This window comes from Branchiostoma floridae, chromosome 4 (genome assembly GCF_000003815.2).
Source record: "Branchiostoma floridae strain S238N-H82 chromosome 4, Bfl_VNyyK, whole genome shotgun sequence".
In the NCBI taxonomy this organism is placed as follows: Eukaryota; Metazoa; Chordata; class Leptocardii; order Amphioxiformes; family Branchiostomatidae; genus Branchiostoma; species Branchiostoma floridae.
The window spans coordinates 3,900,398-3,921,282 of NC_049982.1; the positions used below are offsets into that span (position 1 = coordinate 3,900,398).

Sequence of the window (20,885 nt, forward strand, 5' to 3'; positions counted from 1 at the left end):
TGGGTGTGTCTGTCTGTCTGTCTGTCTCTGTGTGTGTTTGTGTTTCCGGATATTTGTGGTCAGCATAACTCAAGGACCTCTGGATGGATTACGATGATATTTGGTATGTAAGTAGGTGTTAGGAAGACAAATGTCAAGGTCAATTTTGGGCTCCCTGGTATGTGGCCTTGGTACTGCAACAAAAATTCGTTTTTTTTCTAAAATCTTTTGAACTGGATGTGCTGTGGTCTTGATTTTATGGTGGCAGATAGCTAATGACGTAAGGAATAGGTGGTGTATGTTTGGGTCCCCTAGCAGGTTGCTCTGGAACTGCAGGGGCGTTTTTTTTTCAAATTCTTCTTCAGGGTGATGAGAAATCAAACCCTTTTAGTCAATGTTTGAAGTAAAAAAAAGACATTTGAAATTTTCGTAACAATGTTTTTTTGTGTGTGCAATAAGCTATGGAACTGATGTTTACTATGATAGTACATTAGCCTGGAGTCAAGCCTTGTTAGCTTTGGTTCGCTCCCAATGGTCACTTTGGGCTAATTGTATACAATGTAATGCAACTGGCGATTTCTCTAGCCATACTGATTTGACAAATTGTCAACGCATCATTTTCTCCAGTTACATGTTGCTGTTATAGCTTCAACCCTTGCCACTTCTTCTGTGTAACTTTTCTGCCACTCTTGTCCTGCTAAAAGCGTAATATCGTAATTGTAACACGCCGCGGAAATACACGGCGAACGGGCGCGTGGTTGGGACGGGGTAAAAATACCGGCCGGAAGAAACACGGCACAATTAACTGTCGCTATGAACCTTTATACATCCTCCATGTTCCTTCCATTTCTGTTAGTAAATGCATAAAACATAAACCTGCATGAGCATACAAAATGTCATGAGAAAACGGACGTATACTGTCAAGAATTTTCATTTAAGTTTTGTCCCTCACAACCGCTGTGACGTAACACTTCACTGCTAGCGTAGATATAAAAATGGCGGGAAAATGGCTGCGTACGTTCAATTTTGCCCATTCAGCCGTAGATTCGGGCGATAATGCAACGGTTCTTCACACTTTTACATGAGTTGTAGGTCACCAACAGAAATTCAAGATTGCTGTTGAATCATGTTCGTCTTGTGCCGTGAGCATGTGTAATTATGATCTACAAATCTGGCAATGAATGTGACGGTGTGTTCGTCCCACGACTAGCTGCCTGTCCCGAAAATGACCTGAAAACTTTTGGCCTTGTTGTCTTCGAATGCATTGTTATCGATGCTTTGTGAATGATGTATTGGACACCTAGATGTCTGAAGTGTGCACACCTCAGAAATAACTATTGTTGCATGTGTAGATCTCTTTAAATTCCATTATTTTTTATCGGCCGGTATAAGTCTTACGGCCGGTATTATGCCAATGCATGTTAGATTAATTTGAACAACTCTTTATTTAATAATTCAAATTACGACAAGCTTAAAGCTAAAACAAACCAACAGAATTAAATTTGTAATAGCTGAAATGTTGAATAAACATAAGTGTGAATTATCGTCGCCCACAAAACAATAAATTGATGAGAGGAATAAAATTAACAATCGTTACAATCGTCTGCTGAAGATGAAAGTAATGTTCTCCACTCAGTTAACATTGACTGAAGATTGTTTCCATGTGAAAAAAAAACTACATTGCTATGTTTTCTACTATAGTAATGAGTCTCACAAATAGTCGGTTGCCTGGAAGGCTTGCCCCACGTGCACTTTTTGGTTTGAAGTGCCTATTTGAAACGTCAGTGTAATTTCCAGTTCTTACGACTTATGTTCAGAAAACAAGCACAAGACCTTACACACTTCTAAAAGGAATAATTCAATGTGATACAGTATTTCCAAAATGATTATAAAAATGATTTTAAAGAAATATCGTAATCATTCTGAAAGGAATAATTGTGATGATACTAAAATGAATAAATGTACTGATACTAAAATGAATGATTTAATGATACTACAATGAATAGTTGTAATGATAATAAAAGGCAGACTTCTAAAATGACTTTATCATTATCTACATGAAAAATGTAGATTTTGCTTGAAGTGTGTCCTTATTTGTCCGTGTGAGTTTCCTGATTTTTGTTGTCAGCATAACTCAAGAACTTTAAGATAGATTACGATGATATATGGTATGTGGGTAGGTGTTGGGAAGACGAAGGTTAAGGCTCCCTGATATGTGACCTTGGTACTGCTGCACAACATCCGTTTTTTTTAATCTTTGGCCCTGAAAACTTCAATGATATTTAGTATGCAGGTAGTTTAGATATAGATGTATATTATAAAGTACATATATTACATAATGCAAAATATATGCAGTGTTTTCCATCATAAGACTAATATAGATTAACCATATTGCAGTGGAACTTTTGACATCTCTATAAAATCTTAGAAATCTGATGGATTCGAAAAAAAGGTCACACAAACACATGACAATTATGTAACTGAGAAGGATAAATATCGGAAGATTCTTATCATGTAAATACTTAATACTTTCATCCTCATACTCTTCAATCATACTCATTGCGTGTGAAGCATGGAGCAAAAAAGTTGAACTTCCAATGTTCTATACATATAAAGACCTCATTTGCAAAATTAACGAGAAAATACTACAATTCCATAGTTGTATTTGGAATCTAAGTTAATGTGTGCATTATCAGAAACAAATGAGGGCTCATTCTACAGATATCATTGTGACGTTCATACTCTGAACATCTTTTGTTACTTCGGGAGTAAATAATCAGCAACTAAGACCTTATTTTAGGTTTCTATTAGCATAATCAATGACAAAAATAAATGATACGTCACTGGAAAAGGTTAACATCATTAGGCGAAGGCATGAGGTCGTGGAACTCTACTTGTTGAGTAATGGTTTCTCGCAAATGTAGGGGTACTTATTGTGGCAGTTGAGGTCGTTCCACTGTCCTGGTTTCTTTCCTCTTCCCAAAATATGTCTGAATTTCTGTAAAAAAGATGACACCGCAAATATTTCACATTCAGTCATTTCAGATGACCGCGTTTTCCGCAATTGTACTCTTTTTCATTAACACAATCAAGGCAAAAATCAGTTGTTTTATGCATAGTATGCAACGTGACAATTCTCCCTACCCTATGATGTATTGATTATGTCAATGTCTCTATCAATTTGATGCTAGTTATTGTTTCATTGCTGCAAAATGGATAAAGCGAAAATCTTAAACGATTCAGACTTCCTCATTTTAAGAGTCTAAGAACCTAGATCGTAAGTTAATTCAACTTCTACAACTCGATAAAAATCGCAAATTTACTCACTCTTTGTGAACTAATGACTTTCACATGTTAAACAGTTTTTCCAAGTAGATGTATTGATATCGATTTGTTTTGCCAGTTCCTTGTGATACCGCTGAAGAATAGTGACGGGCGTCACTAGAAACGTTCAGAAGTAATTATATTCTTTGTATAGTTGTAGATATTAATTGGTTTATTTGTTCAAAGCAAGAACACTTAAATACATTGCAGCGTCTTACAGCAGAAGACGCTGAATTGCGCACTTCAGAAGAGTTATGCAAACATCGATACAATTACAAGGGAATGTTAACATACAAGGAATAAAATAACAACTACAAAACCTCTTATGATACAAAGTAGTGAAAGGAAACTGCAATACATGTAGTTGATAGATAGATATGGGAGATGTTTTTAGGTACTTGATATGACAACTTTGGTTGAAGACAGACGAAGGTTGGAGAATTATGCTGATTGCATAGCTGCTCCTATACGGCCGGTGAGGTGAGATATTGAATTGCCTTTACATAGTTTATTTTACCTGGGAGTCTAACTTTCATATACGCAAAACTCCGATGTTTTTCTACGTATATAAAAAAAAGAGAAAGTTGTCTGGACCCAGTTAAGCTTAATGAATATGTAATCCTCCGCAGCGAAACACGGCTTAACGTCCCGCCCTCAAGGTTGTGACTCTCTACCGGTAGCCTATGTCTGGTTTGCGATAATAGCTGGAATTCTGACTCCCAATCGTTTGGTTCAAAGACAGGGCCACTAAGCACTGGACTACACACACTATTATCTCCAGGGAGATCTAAAGGAGTTTAGCTGGCCACCGGAGCCGGCTCAGAACACACCTTATGCCAGCGTTAGATCTGCCTGGAGATGACACACACACTACTTGCGTTCACGATAGTGAAGATAGCTAGCTAAAGACCGAGTTTTCATAAGATAGTTTTTGAATAAGAATAATGGAAACACTAAAACCTCATACTCGAAAGAATGGAAGAAGCACACACCTTGTGATACGTGGCGGCACAATCCTCTCCCCTGGCCAACCAGTGGTTATTCGGTTCCCCTGGAGCCCAGTTTTTGTAGTCAACACGTGACCCATCTGTCCACTTCCATTGTCCTTGTTTATGTAGACCAAGCCAGATGATAGGTTTCCCTTCATTACGAACTGTAATCAAAGAACAACAGTCTCTCAGTAAGGAATTTATTTGCAACATCAGTCAATTCCTCTGTCTGTGGTTCTTTTCCAGCATTGCACATGCGTGGCTACTTTAGTCAAGCCAAAGAGAATGTAGGAAATTGAATGATAGACCCAGGTATAAGGAAGGGCTTTTTTGGCATTCCCTGGTCTCATTCGCCCCCCCCCCTTCGTAATTTCAAAACGGCTTACTGCACGGTCAAATTATACGACGACAAAGTTGGCGCAGGCACTTTCAGCCTGAATTTTTCTGTAACGGCACCAACCATTACATTAGTCCATACTGTTAGCTTATACCTCCTTTCCACTAGGACGGCGCTCTCGCCTCGCTCTCTTTGAGACCTAGTTTCTGACAGATCGCTCAACGAATTGTATAGAAAAGAAACGATTTTTTAAACACTTTGTGTGTTATGTTATGTTATTTGTTATGCTTTGTGTGTTATTCTCTCAGTCAAACTTTTATCTGATGTATGATATACCCAGTATGAAATGAAAGGTTACCCATACCCTATTTAGGTCTCAGTGAGAGTGCATCATGATCGTCTAGTGAAAATGGCGCGTTAACTAAATAATGTCGTCCCTAGTGGCTACTTGTTCACTTTGACCATCTTCGTAGAGTGAATGTTACCCACAGGTCGAGATGAGATCTTTAACAAAGTCGTTCTCGGCCTGGTCGTTGATAGAGACAAGGATGGCGCCGTGTTGCCTGCATCGTGATCTCGCTGCAGACCAACTGACTCTGTCTGTCATCAGTTTGTAGCAGTGGTTGTTGTAGTTGATCCACTCACTTGGGCACTGCAGAACTGATAATATTTAGAAAGTTACAATAGGTTAGATACATTGCTTGGTTTCACTGCCTGTCTCTATATGATGGATACAAACTATATTCAGCTGTAATGTAATTTCTATCATCAATGAGTTTTAATAAAGAATCCATACATTATTGTTTCAGATTTATTGAAAGTTGATCGTGTTGGTTATAACGTTAGTACAACTATACTACAGCACTAAACATTTACCCAACGCAATCACTAAAAGTATAGAATTTTCTAGAGACCTGCACAAGCTTTATAAATCATCTTCAGAATTCAAGGCATCAATTGGACACGTCGTGTGACGTTACGAGAATGCGACTTCATCAGCAATTGTGTCTTGTACCAAATTGTGCATTGTTATCGCTTTTACCTTCGCCAAGAAGGTTATGTTTCCGGCAGCGCCAGAGTGTGTGAAAGTATGTGAATTCCTGCATGAACTGTCTTCATTATTGGTTTGTTGGTTGGTTTTGATGAGACCTCGAACTAGTTAGATTTTGGACCCCCTAGCGAACTTCTTTGGTTCTGTAGCGAAGCTTCCAGTGCGAATATCTCGTGTTCTAGACATGCTATGATCATGATATGTAGTTGGTTAAGAGCTCTTGAGATGGAAAGTCAATCGAGTTTTTTTTAACTACATGTGCCGATTTTATTTCAAAATGCAGCTGAGAGCTGTATACATGTAGTAATCGACATTAGGATGGGCTATCTGGTGCGACCGGACAGACCTATCCGCGCTCTGGCACAATGTGAGGGTTGTATCCATCTGGTGAGCTGGGACCAAAGCTAACATATTTTAAGTTTGCTGTTCTCACATTAAGCGCGATACAGACGGCGCTTGGTACTTTGTTCGGCGTTTGTTCCATTCCACCTTCCATGAAACTGTCAACTAGTTACCAGAACCTTTAGAGCCCGACAGTGACGCATGTCATGAATTGCTGCATTCTCCTACGCAGAGGGACCGGTCGACCATAGTCGTGTCAAAACGACTTGTGTTTAACTCTGCTTTCTTGTGCAATCAGACCAGTTAGGGAGCGCCCTACTTATAAAGATTAATGACCTTGCCCTTATATGGGCAGTCAGCCGTTGGGGATCGGGCGTAGGAGGATGGAGCCATGTTATACGTAACATGATTGGCTGATAGCTTCCTAGCGGCCTTTGCGAGACAGCTTGCGACAACAACAAGCCCAAGAAAGGCCTATTCTCTGATTGGTTGACAGCTTGTTTGTGGCGAAAATCATAATAACCACGGATAGGGCATGAGATAGCAGGGCCCCATAAGGTAATGCCGTTGGGGACCGGGCGTTAGGAGGATGGAATTGCTGGTGGAGGTTAGAGTTTGCAATAAGCTTGACCAGAAAAGAGCATGACACAGATATATAATATGATGAAAACAAATATCCATAGAAAATAGGAAATGTTTAACAGAACAACTGCACGAGAGAGAACTTACCATTTTGACAGTTGTGTCCAGTCCATCCAGATGAGCAGGTACATTGGTAGAAGCCATGTTTGTTCACACAGCGTCCATGTTGGCATGGGTCACTGGCACAGTCATCTATGTCTGATTGGAGAAATATGTCATTATTACATTAGCAAGAAAGAAGGAGAGAGAGAGAGAGAAGAGAGAGAGAGAGAGAAGAGAGAGAGAGAAAGTAAAAATAACAGATAAGAATGAAAAATGTAGTAGGAAATAATTCGCCTTTGTTACAGCTCTGCCCAGTCCATCCAAGTGAACAGGTACATTTGTAGCCGCCATCTTTGTTCACACAGCGGCCATGTTGGCACGGGTTCTTGGTACACTCATTGATGTCTGCATGAAAAGAATGACAACATTGTACCGATAACAATTCAATTCAATTAAACCTACATTGGCAACACATACATTTATGCCCTAAACTGCTCAAAAAAGCAACTCAAATAAGATAACTCAATAGCTCACCTTGTTGACAGTTCTTTCCAGTCCATCCCTTTGAGCAGGTACATTTGTAGCCGTCAGGTTTGTACACACAACGTCCATGTTGGCACGGTTTCTTGAAACACTCGATGTCTGTGTAATGAATTTAATATCGTGTCATTATTAACACAGAGATATCAGCTGAATGTTAGATTGTTCATGTTGAATGGGGAAGGATAAAACAGTCTAGGAAAATAACTCACTTCTCAAACAGTCCTGTCCAATATTGTGCCATTTTGTTAACTCAGAATGAATAGCTCAAAGTTAGATTGTAGATTCTGAATGTGAAATGATAAAACAGTATAGAAAAATAACTCACATTGGTCACAGTTCTGCCCAGTCCATCCAGGTGAGCAGGTACATTTGTAGCCACCATCTTTGTTCTGGCAGGTTCCGTGTTTGCATGGTTTCTTTGCACACTCATTTAGGTCTGTGTAAGAAGGTTAAGGCCACAGCAAGTAAATTTTATGGATGACATCCTCTGCAGATTGCAAAAATAGTGCGATAGGGCGAAAAAAAAACAAGATGGGTGAAAAAAAACAAGATGGCTACATTTTCAAAAATAGGCACTATAAAGTTTTGTAAAAAGAACTAAAGGGACAAAACATGGTATCAGAGCCAACAAGACATTCATTCCTGTATCTAAGACATGTACTGTTGTGGCAAAAATGACACTAGTGTGGTAGACTGTCATCACCAACAAAGTTGTTAACCACACTCATAGCTTCCATATTGGTGTCACTTTTACAACTATCCAATAAGTTTCATTAATACATCTACAGTACTGGGTACCTCGCAAGTATCACTTCTACCAATACAATTATATAGGCCACAACACACAATATATTTGCTCATTTTGGTACTTTATCGTCATGTTGGCCATCCCTGGAGAAGAAAAAACGCAGGTTCCATGTTTGCAGGGTTTCTTTGCACACTCATTTAGGTCTGTGTAAGAAGGTTAATAATGAAAAATAACCATAAGCCATTGTCATCAAATGTCATGGAAATGAAAAAGAGCATCACAAATGACTACTTTTGGACATTCATGAAGAAAAAATGAATAATATCTGAATAACCTCAAACCAACATTGGCATTGGCTCATGGTACACTCATTGATATATGTGAAATGAATCAAATATTGTGCCATTTTGTTAACTCAGAATGAATAGCTCAATGTTAGATTGTAGATTCTGAATGTGAAATGATAAAACAGTATAGAAAAATAACTCGCGTTGGTTACAGTTCTGCCCAGTCCATCCAGGTGAGCAGGTACATTTGTAGCCACCATCTTTGTTCTGGCAGGTTCCATGTTTGCATGGTTTCTTGGCACACTCATTCAGGTCTGTGTAAGAAGGTTAATAACAAAAAGAAACTAACCATAAGACATTGTAATGGAAATAAAACAGAGCATCACCAACAACCACTGGCTTTGGATATTCATGAGGAAAAATGAATAGTATCTGAATTATCTCGAACCAGCATTACTTACCGTCGGTTAACAGAAATGTGGCAGTTCTTGGCAAAGTACCAGTGGTCGCACTGCTGTTTGTAAACGGCAAATATGTTGGAGTTGATTCAAAGACTATGAACTCGTCAAAAGCTGAGTTGCTTTCTTCATAGAATGTCGTCTTCCATGGAGTACTGGATTCCAGGATCATCGTGCCATTTTGCTTCAGCTTGGAACCAAAAGCCACCTAGATACAAAAGCACAACATTGAAATATCTCTGCGAACTCGATGCAATGAAACCTTATATTTGATGGAGCGGTCAACGAAGTTCATGGAATCTTTTTACGTTTTGTGTTCTTTGTTGTCTTTTTTTACCCTTCAATGTTTTCATGATATTCTAGTTATAAGGAAAATAGCTACAAAATTCCAATTTAGGTCACAGTGAGGTCGCAGCGAAATCGCCGACTAGTGGAATTGGTCGTGGGCTAATGGAATCCAGCCCCACTATGAAATGTTACATTATGTGATTCATGAGCAACTTTTACTCATGATTTAGCCTCGTTGCAGACTTCAAAGGGCATGGCTGCACGGCTAATTTTCCGATTGGTTGCTGGTTTATGGCTGTTTTGGGACTGGCTGAGGTAATGCAGCCCAACCAGAAAATTATGCGATTCATAAACAGCTGCTCTTTATGATATAGCGTTGGATACTTGACGGGGCATTTTTAACGTGCAATTGGCCTGGTTTGAAACCTACCGAAGTCTAGACTGGTAGTGGTACCATTCTCCGTAGAAACCACCTGGTAAGCAAGTGGAAAGAAAATAGCCGGCGCCAGCGGCTAGTATGGAGGATGGTACCCAGGCTAGCCGACGTCTGTATACAAGAATGCTTAAGCACTTAGTACGTACATGTGTGGCCACTCGGCCCTGTAAACAAGAGTTCCTAGCTTACCCTCCCATCGGAAGTGATCTGTGTCGCCAGGATTCCAGCGACGACAACTGATGTTACGACCAGAAGTCCACATCCCATTGCAAGCCAGCAAACTTTGCTAGACTTCCGTTTACTCCACATTTCCACGGCACGTTCTGAGATGAAACAGGAGTGGTAGAAAATGCATTCTGATCAAACGTATGTGAGGATCAAATAACGATCACATCACGCCGATCAGGAACATCGTTCTTCCAACCTCTCGGAACAGGCAAAGCATGTTTGAGAGCTATTTTCCCCGACTTTTGCATTAAAAATGTGGATAGAATTGACAATGTATTTATGTTGTCACCTACGTGTTGTCAATCAAATGATACTTTTATACTCTGCATGTTATTCTATTATTTCATGAATTCATTTACTATGCTTTTTCATCACAGATGAAGGTTTCCTCTTTCAAGGCCACCTTTTGAAGGCCAACATCAGACTATTACAACAAATATTGTTACAAAAGATGTAATGAGTTTTTCGGTTTCCGATGAGCTGTTGAAAATGCCAAAATAAAATGTTTCTTTGACTCAACTTTTTATCAGATGTAGACCTTTTTGGTCGTGTACTGGCTAATTAAAGAGGTATGTAATCTTTGGCGACGAAAGGTGATGAAGATTCAAATCCTTTCAGTCAATTTTCAAACTAGAAACATGCTTGAAAATGTAGTTAAAGTACCTACAACCTGTCTACAACATGCTATGAAAACTATAAATACTATAATAATATAGTAAATTGCATCAAAAGGTTTACATGTAAATGTATTCAATACTGTAACATACCTTTAGCCCTGTAAGCAAAGCTGACTTCCTTAGAATCTTTATGCCTATCAACATCCTCTGGTTTGTCGTAATCGTTGGAACAAGACTCCTCCTCAAACGCTTTGCTTACTTCTTCGGGTACTTTGTGTCCGTAAACATCCTCTGGTTTGTCGTAATCGTTGGAACAAGTGTTCTCATCATTGTACACTACTTCAGGCACTTTGTAGCCGTAACAATCCTCTGGGTTTTTGTAGTAATGAGAGCAATCATCTTGCTCACTCCCCTTGACTTCTTCAGCCTCTTGGTACCCGTAGGTGTGTTCTGATTCATGCCCCGAACACACCACTACGTGATCTCCGACGTGAAGGTATCGAGGCCCAGCCGCGGCATGTTGCTTGTCGTTAAAGATAACAGGAGCGGAACCATACGGGCCTGCTTCGGTCTGTTCTCCGACGATGGTGTGTTCATACGCATGTTTCCCGCGATTTGTGGCGTTGCTTCGGATGATAAGATCTTTTTCATCAGTGGAGGAGGGCTCTTCTTTTTCTTCATGGGCCTTTTTTCCATGCATAGGAGGTACAGAGGGTTGACGTGCTGATCTGATCTTTGGGACAGTCACATCTTCCTCTTTGGCGTGATCCTCATGTAGTGCCTGCTGTAGCTTTGAGCTCGGTTTTGCGACGCCCACAACTTTCTCTTTTGTGTGCTCTTGTTCCGGCAGCAGCGTGGTCTCGGTTGTCGCCATTCCTGTGTTAAAAAAGGAGGCCAATAATCAGATTTACCCTTTGCTAAGCTGCATAGCAGACCTCTCTTCTTTTGACGACGTTGAATGCTATTTCACAACAACAACAACAACAACAACAACAAATAGAAATAACATGCAAATATGAAAACGAAAAAAAATCGTATTGTATCGGCGTCATCTCAAGTAAAATCAAACAGGGTTGCCTTTTGGAATGATGCTTGGCCAAAAGACCGGAGAAATGTGAATTACATGTAACTTGTACATGCTGTGTAATTTACCAGTAGCTCCTACGGCATTTGCTCAGTCACTACAGGCTTCTCCACCGCCTGCACAACTACGCCTACCCAGGTTATACTTGCTGGAGAATAATAATGCTGCAGTTTTGGGAGAGATCCAAGAAAAATCAAAGGAAAGAAATTTATGGAAGGGCAATCTACAAACTAGAAATACCTTAGCTGTTGGCAGACATTGCTGGCACCGACGAAGAATGCCCAAAATGTACCGTTTTTCTGCTGCAATGAATATCTGAATTTCACAGCAAGTGTTTTGTTTAATGGTCCAGACTAATTTAGAAGCACATGCGCAGGAAAAAAGTGCTCCCACGTGCGCGCCTGCACTATGCATGATTCAAACCCTTATCAAGGAGACCAGGCTCAATGACAATACCCAAATAAGGAGCGACCCGGCTGAATTCTGAGAATAAAGCCTTTACCTTATCTTACCTCATTTTGGCTGACCATCACCTCATTTTGCCTCTTTTTTGATCGGAGGATTTCGTTCAACACGCATAATACTTACGTAACTGGGAGTGTCAGGTTTGGACTGTAACGTATCTTAAACAAGCTGCCAGGGGACCTAAGCCTACACTATTTCTTACTTACATCAAATACCATCTGCCACAGTAAAGTCAGACCATAGTATATTCAGGACACAATAGCGGGGAGGGAAGGGGTTGGAGAAAAATCGCCCCCACACATGCCAAATGTCATCACAATCCGTTCAGAGGTTCTTAAGTTATGCTGACACATCCCTGTGCACGTATAGGGCACAGATAGGCACACACTCACTCACAGGCACACACACACACACACACACACACACACACACACACACACACACACACACACACACACACAGACACACACACACACACACACTCACTCACAAGCACACACACACACACACACACACACACACACACACACACACACACACTCACTCACACGCACACACACACACACACACACACACACACACACACACACACACACACACACACACACACACACACACACACACACACACACACACACACACTCTCTCACACACACACACACACACACACACACACACACACACACACACACACACACACACACACACACACACACACACACACACACACACACACACACACACACACACACACACACACACACACGCACACACACACACACACACACACACACACACACACACACTCACTCACACGCACACACACACACACACACACACACACACACACACACACACACGCACACACACACACACACACACACACACACACACACACACACACACACACACTCACTCACAAGCACACACACACACACACACACACACACACGCACACACACACACACAATGATCAAAGTGAGTTGACAAAAGTTACATTGGTCTAAACTACTCTTTATTCATCAATTCAAATTACGAAAAAGTACAACAAACCAACAGGATTACATTTTTTTTAAAGTTGAGATGTCGAATAAACACAATTGTGACTTATCGTCGTCCACAAAACAATACATTAATGAGAGGAATAAAATTAACGTTATAATCGTCTGCTAAAGATAAAAATTAGTGCTGCCCAGAAAGTGTTTCTATATGAAAGAATTTCATTGTGTTGTCATGATTTTTATCATATTTTTATTTATTGATATTTTTTATTTTAAATAGAGATTTATCTCCATGAAAAATGGAGATATGGTTTTGGGTGTCTGTCTGTGTGTCTGTGTGTATGTTTGTGTTTCCGAATATTTTTGGTCAGCACAACTCGAGAACCTCTGGATAGATTGCCATGGTATTTGGCATGTGGATAAGTGTTGGAAAGAAGAAGGTCGACGTCAAGGTCAATTTTGGGCCCCCTGTAATGTGACCTTGGTACTGCAGCAGAAATTCCGTATCTTTTGACCTGGATGTGCTATGGTCTGGAGTTTTGGTGGCAAATAGCTTGTGACATAAGAAATGGGTGGTGCATGTTTGGGTCCCCTAGCAGGTTGCTCTGGAACTGCAGGGGCGTTTTTCTCAAAATCTTCTTATGAGGATAACTGGACAAGGGAACGACAAATTTAGATGATATTTGATATGTAGGTAATAGATAGAGATGTACATAATCAAGTGAAATTATGCAAACTGGCACTTAATTTGCATAATTAATGACGGAAATCTATATTTGTAGGGTTTGCCATTGTAGGACTCAAATGCCTGTCATATATGTAGTTTGTGGCTGGTGGAACATTAACAGATATCAATTATGCAAATGCGTCCCTAATTTGCATAATTGATGTAAAAGTGCTATAATTCTTCTAAATGGTAAATTATTGCACAATTGTGAGTGTGACCAGTGTAAATTATCTAAATGTGTAAATAACAAAGCATAGATTATGTGGAAATCATTTACATAATCAGGCTATTTCATGGAGATATAAGGTTTCCGAACTCTTGTTTTTGCTTGTTTCACAGACAAACAGTCGTCAGAAAGACAGTCAGACGAACAGACAGCCTGACAATAAAGATGGAAACTGGGAGCGGTAACGAGAAGATGGTGATCCGAGCCTGTAAACAGCTGCAGGAGAAGCTGAACGGGAAGAGTACCTGCTACAAGAGGAACCTGCTGAGGGACGAGAACTTCATGCAGGTGATTTCAGCGTTTAATACTTTTTTTAAGGACAGTTATTACTTTCTCTCTGTCTTATGATGAACATGTATAACATAAAACACAGAATACTCCTCTCTACCGTTAGAAGCGATGTAAGATTTAAGGGTTAATGATCCGCCCCGATGGTGTCACAACGCCTGGGCCATTGCTACAACCACCGAATAAAACCACCAAGTGAGCTTTTGATATTTACATGTCATCAAAGCACGACGCTACCTTGCACATACATGAAAGTGGAGGTACTGTTTTTGGTGTGTCTGTCTGTCTTTTTGTGTGTGCGTTTCCGGATCTTTGCAGTATGTAAATTTTGAATCTATGAACAGATTTAATAGTCTGACACAACTGGCGCCACATATTGTGCGATGGGATCTCCGTGGTCACCACGGTCATCACAGCAACCTACATTTAGCGTAACTCGTACGGAGCTATTCGCGGCAAAATTGTGCTGCGCACTTCATTTGCTAATCATACGTACCTCATGCGGAATTTACACGCTAAAGTCGTAATTCATACGCCAAATGGGCCTGACGTACAATTTAATTCATTCAGAAAAATTCCGCATGTTGGGCGTACGGCAGCGTATTGACGATTCCGTACAGACCTCATACGTACTTGGAATTATACGCACGTATGAACTTCTCTTCTGTTGCGCAGTGGAAGCTGTACGAGACGATGACGCACTTCAGCCCGGAGACGAACATCATGGTGAACTATGAACACTCGCTGCTGAACACGGACTGCACGGTGGACCTGGCCATCGGTGCCACGGACGACCAGACCTTCCCTCCCACCGTCATCGAGATCAAGAACGTAAGCAACTCAACATAAGTCGAGTTCACACGTGCCTATGTATTCAAGTCCGTTCGAGGTCTATATTGAATTCCTAGCCTCGACCAGGCTCCACTGGAAAGTATAGAGACATATAACATGCCAGATGAGCTAGCTTTCGAGGAGTATGTTTTGCAACCAGCTAACTCCGTTGTCATCTTATCTGGCTATACTTGTCCAATTTGTATTATTTTCAGGCGACCTTTCGAGATTGGTAAAGGCTTAGACTTCCATGCGGACCTCATACGGACTTGAATATATACATGTATACACGCATGTGCGAACCAACCTTTTAAATATGTTTGTGGTCACGATACCAGTGTCCAGAGTGTATTGTTCTTGTCGCAACCTGAATAAAGGTAAGTTATACATGTACATTTCAAAATTGATCGAAATCCTCCCTGTGCTTGCCTGCAGGGGAAGCGAGGCGCCCAGCCGAAGAGCGTGCGGTCCAACCTGGCCCGTCTGGCCTTCCTACTGCACAATAACGGCTGTAACGAGGGCTTCTTCATCTGGATGGGAACACGGCTAGCCTTAGATCTGTTCGACGCCGGAAACAGCTGTGGACTGGACTACGAACAGGTCAGTGACTCACTTCCGTTCTATATGTATAGCTACATGCCATCAAGCGATCCCGTCGTCCGTCCTATGGTAGAGAGAGAGTTGATTTGATCCACCGACATAGATGGTTTCCTTTATCATTATCATTTTAACCATGGAAGCTCAGCTGTGTTGGTAGTACACGGATGAAATTTTCAACGACCACTGTTGAAGTCGAATTCTTCGTATTGATTGATCCGGTGTCGTCGTCGTATTGACACTGAAGAGGGCAGCAGTGATTGTTGAAAATTTGAACCGTGTATACCTTTGTGTTGGAAGAAAGTTTAGTATTGTACTGTAAGTTTCATCTATTTCTTGATTGATTGATTGATTGATTGATTGAATCACACGTTCATCCATCCGCGTAGTGAGATCGCGTAGCACTTTACACGACTTTCTTCACTTTACTCGGGTGAAAATGAGTACCACGTTAAAGAACCCACCACACGTGCGATGGTGCAGTGTGAGTGGTTCAAACCTACAATCCCTGGCCGCACCTGGGGCAATTACTGTCGTATTGAGGTCATCAGGCGCTGTATACAGGCTGCTGCTTAGCCCCGTCTATTGTAAGCTCCTCTCAATTCAGCCCACGGCTGCGAAGACAGAGTAGTCGGCCCATATAATACAATACAATCCGTCTGCAGAAGCTGGTGGTTCGGCCGCGTGACGTGAGCCGGATCTCCCGCAAAGGGAACTACCCCATCCCGGCCACCTTCTCCCGCAAGATCGTCTACAGCTCGTGCGAGGGGGGCGGCAAGTACAACCTGTGCGTCCGCGTCTATAAGGTAAACGACTCGTCTTCTTTTCCATGTAATGCCCACAGTTATGAAGTTGATTTTCTTTGCATCTTTGGGAGTGCGCTGCTGACTTCTGTAGACAAGTCTTTCTGTGCTAAGGTATTTGGCACAGACCCAATAGGTTCCGGGTTCAAAACAGCTGACTTGTCCCGATGTTATGCCATTGGGAAAGGCCTTTATATGACTTTCCCTACTTTATTCAGGTGAAAATGAGAACCTAGCTTCGGTTAGGGCCGTTCCTCGGAGGTCCCGTGAAGAGCCACGCCTCGAGCATGTGAAAGAAACCGCCACATTATTTACAAGAGTTGGGTCCCTTCCGGTGTGAATGGTTCAACCCCACAGTCCTATGGCCGCACCTGGGGCAATACGCGACAATCCAATCTCGTTGGGAGGTCTCGCGAGACTGTAATCTGGCCGCGCGCGCGCGTGATTTGACAGTCGGACGGTAACAGCCTTTAGCAGCCCAGCGGCTAACAATGGCTTCTCCCAGCATCGACTCGATCGAGTAAACTTCAGGGATTTGTTGTGCTATTATTTGGCAACATCCGCCGGTAAATCGGCATGCCATGAGCAGATAATATTGTTGTGAACCTATGGACTCGATATCGTGCTGTAAATTTGCAAATTTCTGATCATTTTTCACAATTTTTGACGGGCGGTTTATGCTTGCTTGTCGTGAGAAAAACGTGCATATAGGCGCGTCGCCTTACTTGTAGTTACTCGGATAAGTTTGGCTCAAGCCGTAAAAATATCCCACAAAAGCTTACAAGTACCATTATTGGATCCTTGTAGATCCAAACTCGTAAGACTTTCGGCGATTTTGACCGTAAATTAGTCGATGGCAACATATCGACTTTGGGAGTTTACGCGTACGTGAGTTGGGGAGGGGGGCGTGTTTCCGCGTATATGCGTTCGTTTTGATCAAGGCGGAGTCACTTTTCCGACTATGATTTCAGTTTTCGCCGGATGAAACTCCACAAAAACGTGCACATATCGATGTAGGGTCCTTCTGGGTAGAAATCTAGCATGGTTTCGGCGGCTTTGTGGGCAACTTTTTATTGGTTAACTTCATACGTGATGAGTGGGCCGTGTGTCTGCAAATGTATAACATTTGGCATTTGCTGTTCTTTTTCAGATCAACGCGTCGCGATCGAAATTCACATCATCAGGGAAATACTGCAAATCATATGGATGCAATAGCCGTATTTTAAGTTTTATAAAAGATGTCTTAACATATGTTCTTACTCGATCTCGTAGAGCTTTGCAACTCATGCTTTTGAGAAATGATAATTACATGTATATATCATTAGTGTTTTTTCCAAATGATAGACAAGTTCTCACAGAATTTACAGTATTGACGAAAATAAGCACCCGATAAGTAATACTTTTGGGAAATGGTAATGTTTCATACACATAATCATTCAAATGTACATTGTATTAAAATGTGAACTTTCAACATCTCTAACTGTTTTTGTGTGGCATAATTTTTGCAACTAATGAGACATCGTCCTACTCAGACCTAAGACAGGTAAGGTGTCCACTTCCCTGTGCTCTACATAGTAGTCCACTGTATTCTGCTGATGCAGTGGTCTGGACACTCTGCATCAACAATCAGTCTTTCTTCATACATACCATAGAGTTTCTTACCTCCTTTGGCTCTTTGAGTGAACAGCTCCGGTAGTATGGCTGTTTTGTGAAAGTGGTCAAGCTTTGGGATATTCTTCTTCTGCCATTCTGAGTCTACTTTAATTCGTTCGCAGAATAAATTATCCCTGCCAAAGTAGACAACGAAGTTCGCCCAATTTAAGTTACAGCAATAGACATTCCCTTGCACTTGGTGGTGGTACCTGTGTGACCTCTTGAGTGCTGCACTGCTGTCTACCTTTGTTAAGAAAAATGTCTTATTCTGGACTGCCTATTTTAGCGTGAGTCCTTTCTTTGAATGGGGACACAATGAATACACGAATGCGTTACTGGAAATACATGCAGTAGATGTACACATTTCCCGTTAAAAAGTATAAAAACGCACATTTCTAATTTCATGTTCATGGTGAAATTATCCCTTCCGAGCTGTCTTTTTACCAGACAAGCCCAGTGCTTAAGTAACGTGTTATCATCAAGTACATTTGGGGGGATCTCGAAAAATATGATGCATGTTGGCACTTTCTCTTCATTGACACACTTGGACTGACGGCTATTGCATCCATAGGCTTTGCAGTATTTCCCTGATGATGTGAATTTCGATCGCGACGCTTTGATCTGAAAAAGAACAGCAAATGCCAAACGTTATACATTTGCAGACATACCCACTCGTTACATATTAAGTTAACCAAAAAAGTCGGCCACAGAGCCGCCAAAATCATGCTAGATTTCTACCCAGAAGGACCCTACATCGATATGTGCACGTTTTTGTGGAGTTTCATCCGGCGAAAACTGAAATCATAGTCGGAAAAGTGACTCCGCCTTGATCAAAACGAACGCATATACGCGGAAACACGCCCCCCTCCCCAACTCACGTACGCGTAAACTCCCAAAGTCGATATGTTGCCATCGACTAATTTACGGTCAAAATCGCCGAAAGTCTTACGAGTTTGGATCTACAATGATCCAATAATGGTACTTGTACGCTTTTGTGGGATATTTTTACGGCTTGAGCCAAACTTATCCGAGTAACTACAACTAAGGCGACGCGCCTATATGCACGTTTTTCTCACGACAAGCAAGCATAAACCGCCTGCAAAAATTGTGAAAATGACCAGAAATTTCCAAATTTACAGCACGATATCGAGTCCATAGGTTCACAACAATATTATCTACTCATGGCATGCCGATTTACCGGCGGATGTTGCTAAATAATAGCACAACGAATCTCTGAAGTTGACTCGATCGAGTCGATGTTGGGAGAAGCCATTGTTAGCCGCGGGCTGCTGAAGGCTGTTACCGTCCGACTGTCAAATCACGCGCGCGCGCGGCCAGATTACAGTCTCGCGAGACCTCCCAACGAGATTGGATTGTCGCGTATTACTGTCACATTGAGGTCACCCGAGTGGCGCCAAATGGCAGCTCGCTCCAGACACTTGCGATTCAGCCCCGCTAATTTTAAGCTCCTCACAATTCAGGCCCTGGCTGCCAAGAGAGCTAGAGAGTAGTTGGCCCACCAATAAAAAAAACCAATTGAGCATCCGCGACGATTTATACTTCATTCTAGTCCCCATTACTCCGTTAATCCAGGTGACCGTCCCCGTCGGCGAGGCGAACTACAAGAACCGGAACTTCAGTAAGGGCCAGCTGGCGCCCTTCCTGCAGTCCGCCTACGCAGGGAACACCACCACCTCGCTGGGCTGCGACTTACCTGTCAAGATGGACCCACTCATAGGTAAGGAGGACTTAGACGTGCATTTAAATCCTCCTGCGTTTAGACTTTAGTGAGACAGTAAACAGCAAGCCTTTTCTACTTAAGGCGATTTGGGGCCAGATTTTTCAGCTTCCTCAAGGCTACCCGACCCCCCCCCCCCCCCCCCCACACACACACACACACCTCCCAGTTGACTTAAGAGCACAGCGGTTGTTTGTTTCTTCGTTTCTTTCCTTGGCTAGTAGGCCTAAAATCTTTAATACTGTTTTTAGGTCATATGATGACCTCCTCACATACCGAATATCAATACAATCCACCCACAAACGCTACCGAAAATATGAGCCTCTAGAGAAGGTAATAATTATACCATATCTATCTATCCCCACAGCCACGTACTACCGCCGAGCCAGCATCCCCGACAACTTGGTGAGGAAGAAGCGCGGGTCCAACCCCGACCTGCCGCCCATCGAACAGGCCACGGAGCAAGCCACCAGGTCCTGGCTGGCCGGCAAGAGAATGTCGATCATCTAGCCTGGATGTGTCAATCAAATAGCACCTGGTGTCAGTCATCTAGCATAAAATTTAAATCACCTAGCATTGATCGTTGATAATTTAGCATGGAATGTTTGTCATCTAGCATAGGGTGTCAATAAGTAGCATTGAATGCCAATAACCGTCTTGGCTTGCCGGCAAGAGAATGGCAATCATTTAGCCTGAAAGTACTAGTGCCCATTAAATAGCATGAGGTGTCGACCAGTCATCTAGCGGAAAATTTGAATGACCTAGCATTGATCATTAATCATCTAGCATGGAATATGAGTAATCTAGCATTGGGCAAGAGAGAACGTCAATCATCTAGCCTAGGGGTGGCAATCAAGTAGCACGGCCACGGGGTGTCAGTCATCTAGCAAAAATTTGAATGACGTAGCATTGATTATTAATCACCTAGCATGGAATATGAGTAATCTAGCATTGAGCAAGAGAGAATGTCGACCATCTAGCCTAGATGTGTCAATCAATTAACATGGGTGTCAGTCATCTAGCATGAAATTTGAATCTTGTTATATTACTTGCATGGAATATGAGTAATCTAGCACGGAATATAAGTCATCTAGCATTAATTGGGTATCAATCATCTAGCATGGAATATGAGTCATCTAGCATTAAGTACCAGTGTGTTAA

General features: G+C 41.8%; 1 protein-coding gene across 2 annotated transcripts in view; it reads left to right on the forward strand.

The window, feature by feature from the left end:
• LOC118413217 overlaps positions 1 to 20,655 on the forward strand; it is a 23,250-nt gene extending 2,595 nt beyond the window's left edge. For both annotated transcript variants that reach the window (XM_035816440.1, XM_035816441.1), the window contains 6 exons: positions 13,928 to 14,102; positions 14,778 to 14,933; positions 15,369 to 15,533; positions 16,196 to 16,336; positions 19,580 to 19,724; positions 20,092 to 20,655. In XM_035816440.1, coding sequence (XP_035672333.1) covers positions 13,980 to 14,102; positions 14,778 to 14,933; positions 15,369 to 15,533; positions 16,196 to 16,336; positions 19,580 to 19,724; positions 20,092 to 20,234 — 873 coding nt within the window. In that variant the 5' untranslated portion in view covers positions 13,928 to 13,979 and the 3' untranslated portion in view covers positions 20,235 to 20,655. The remainder of the gene's footprint in view (positions 1 to 13,927; positions 14,103 to 14,777; positions 14,934 to 15,368; positions 15,534 to 16,195; positions 16,337 to 19,579; positions 19,725 to 20,091) is intronic.
• The last annotated feature ends 230 nt before the right edge of the window (positions 20,656 to 20,885 follow it).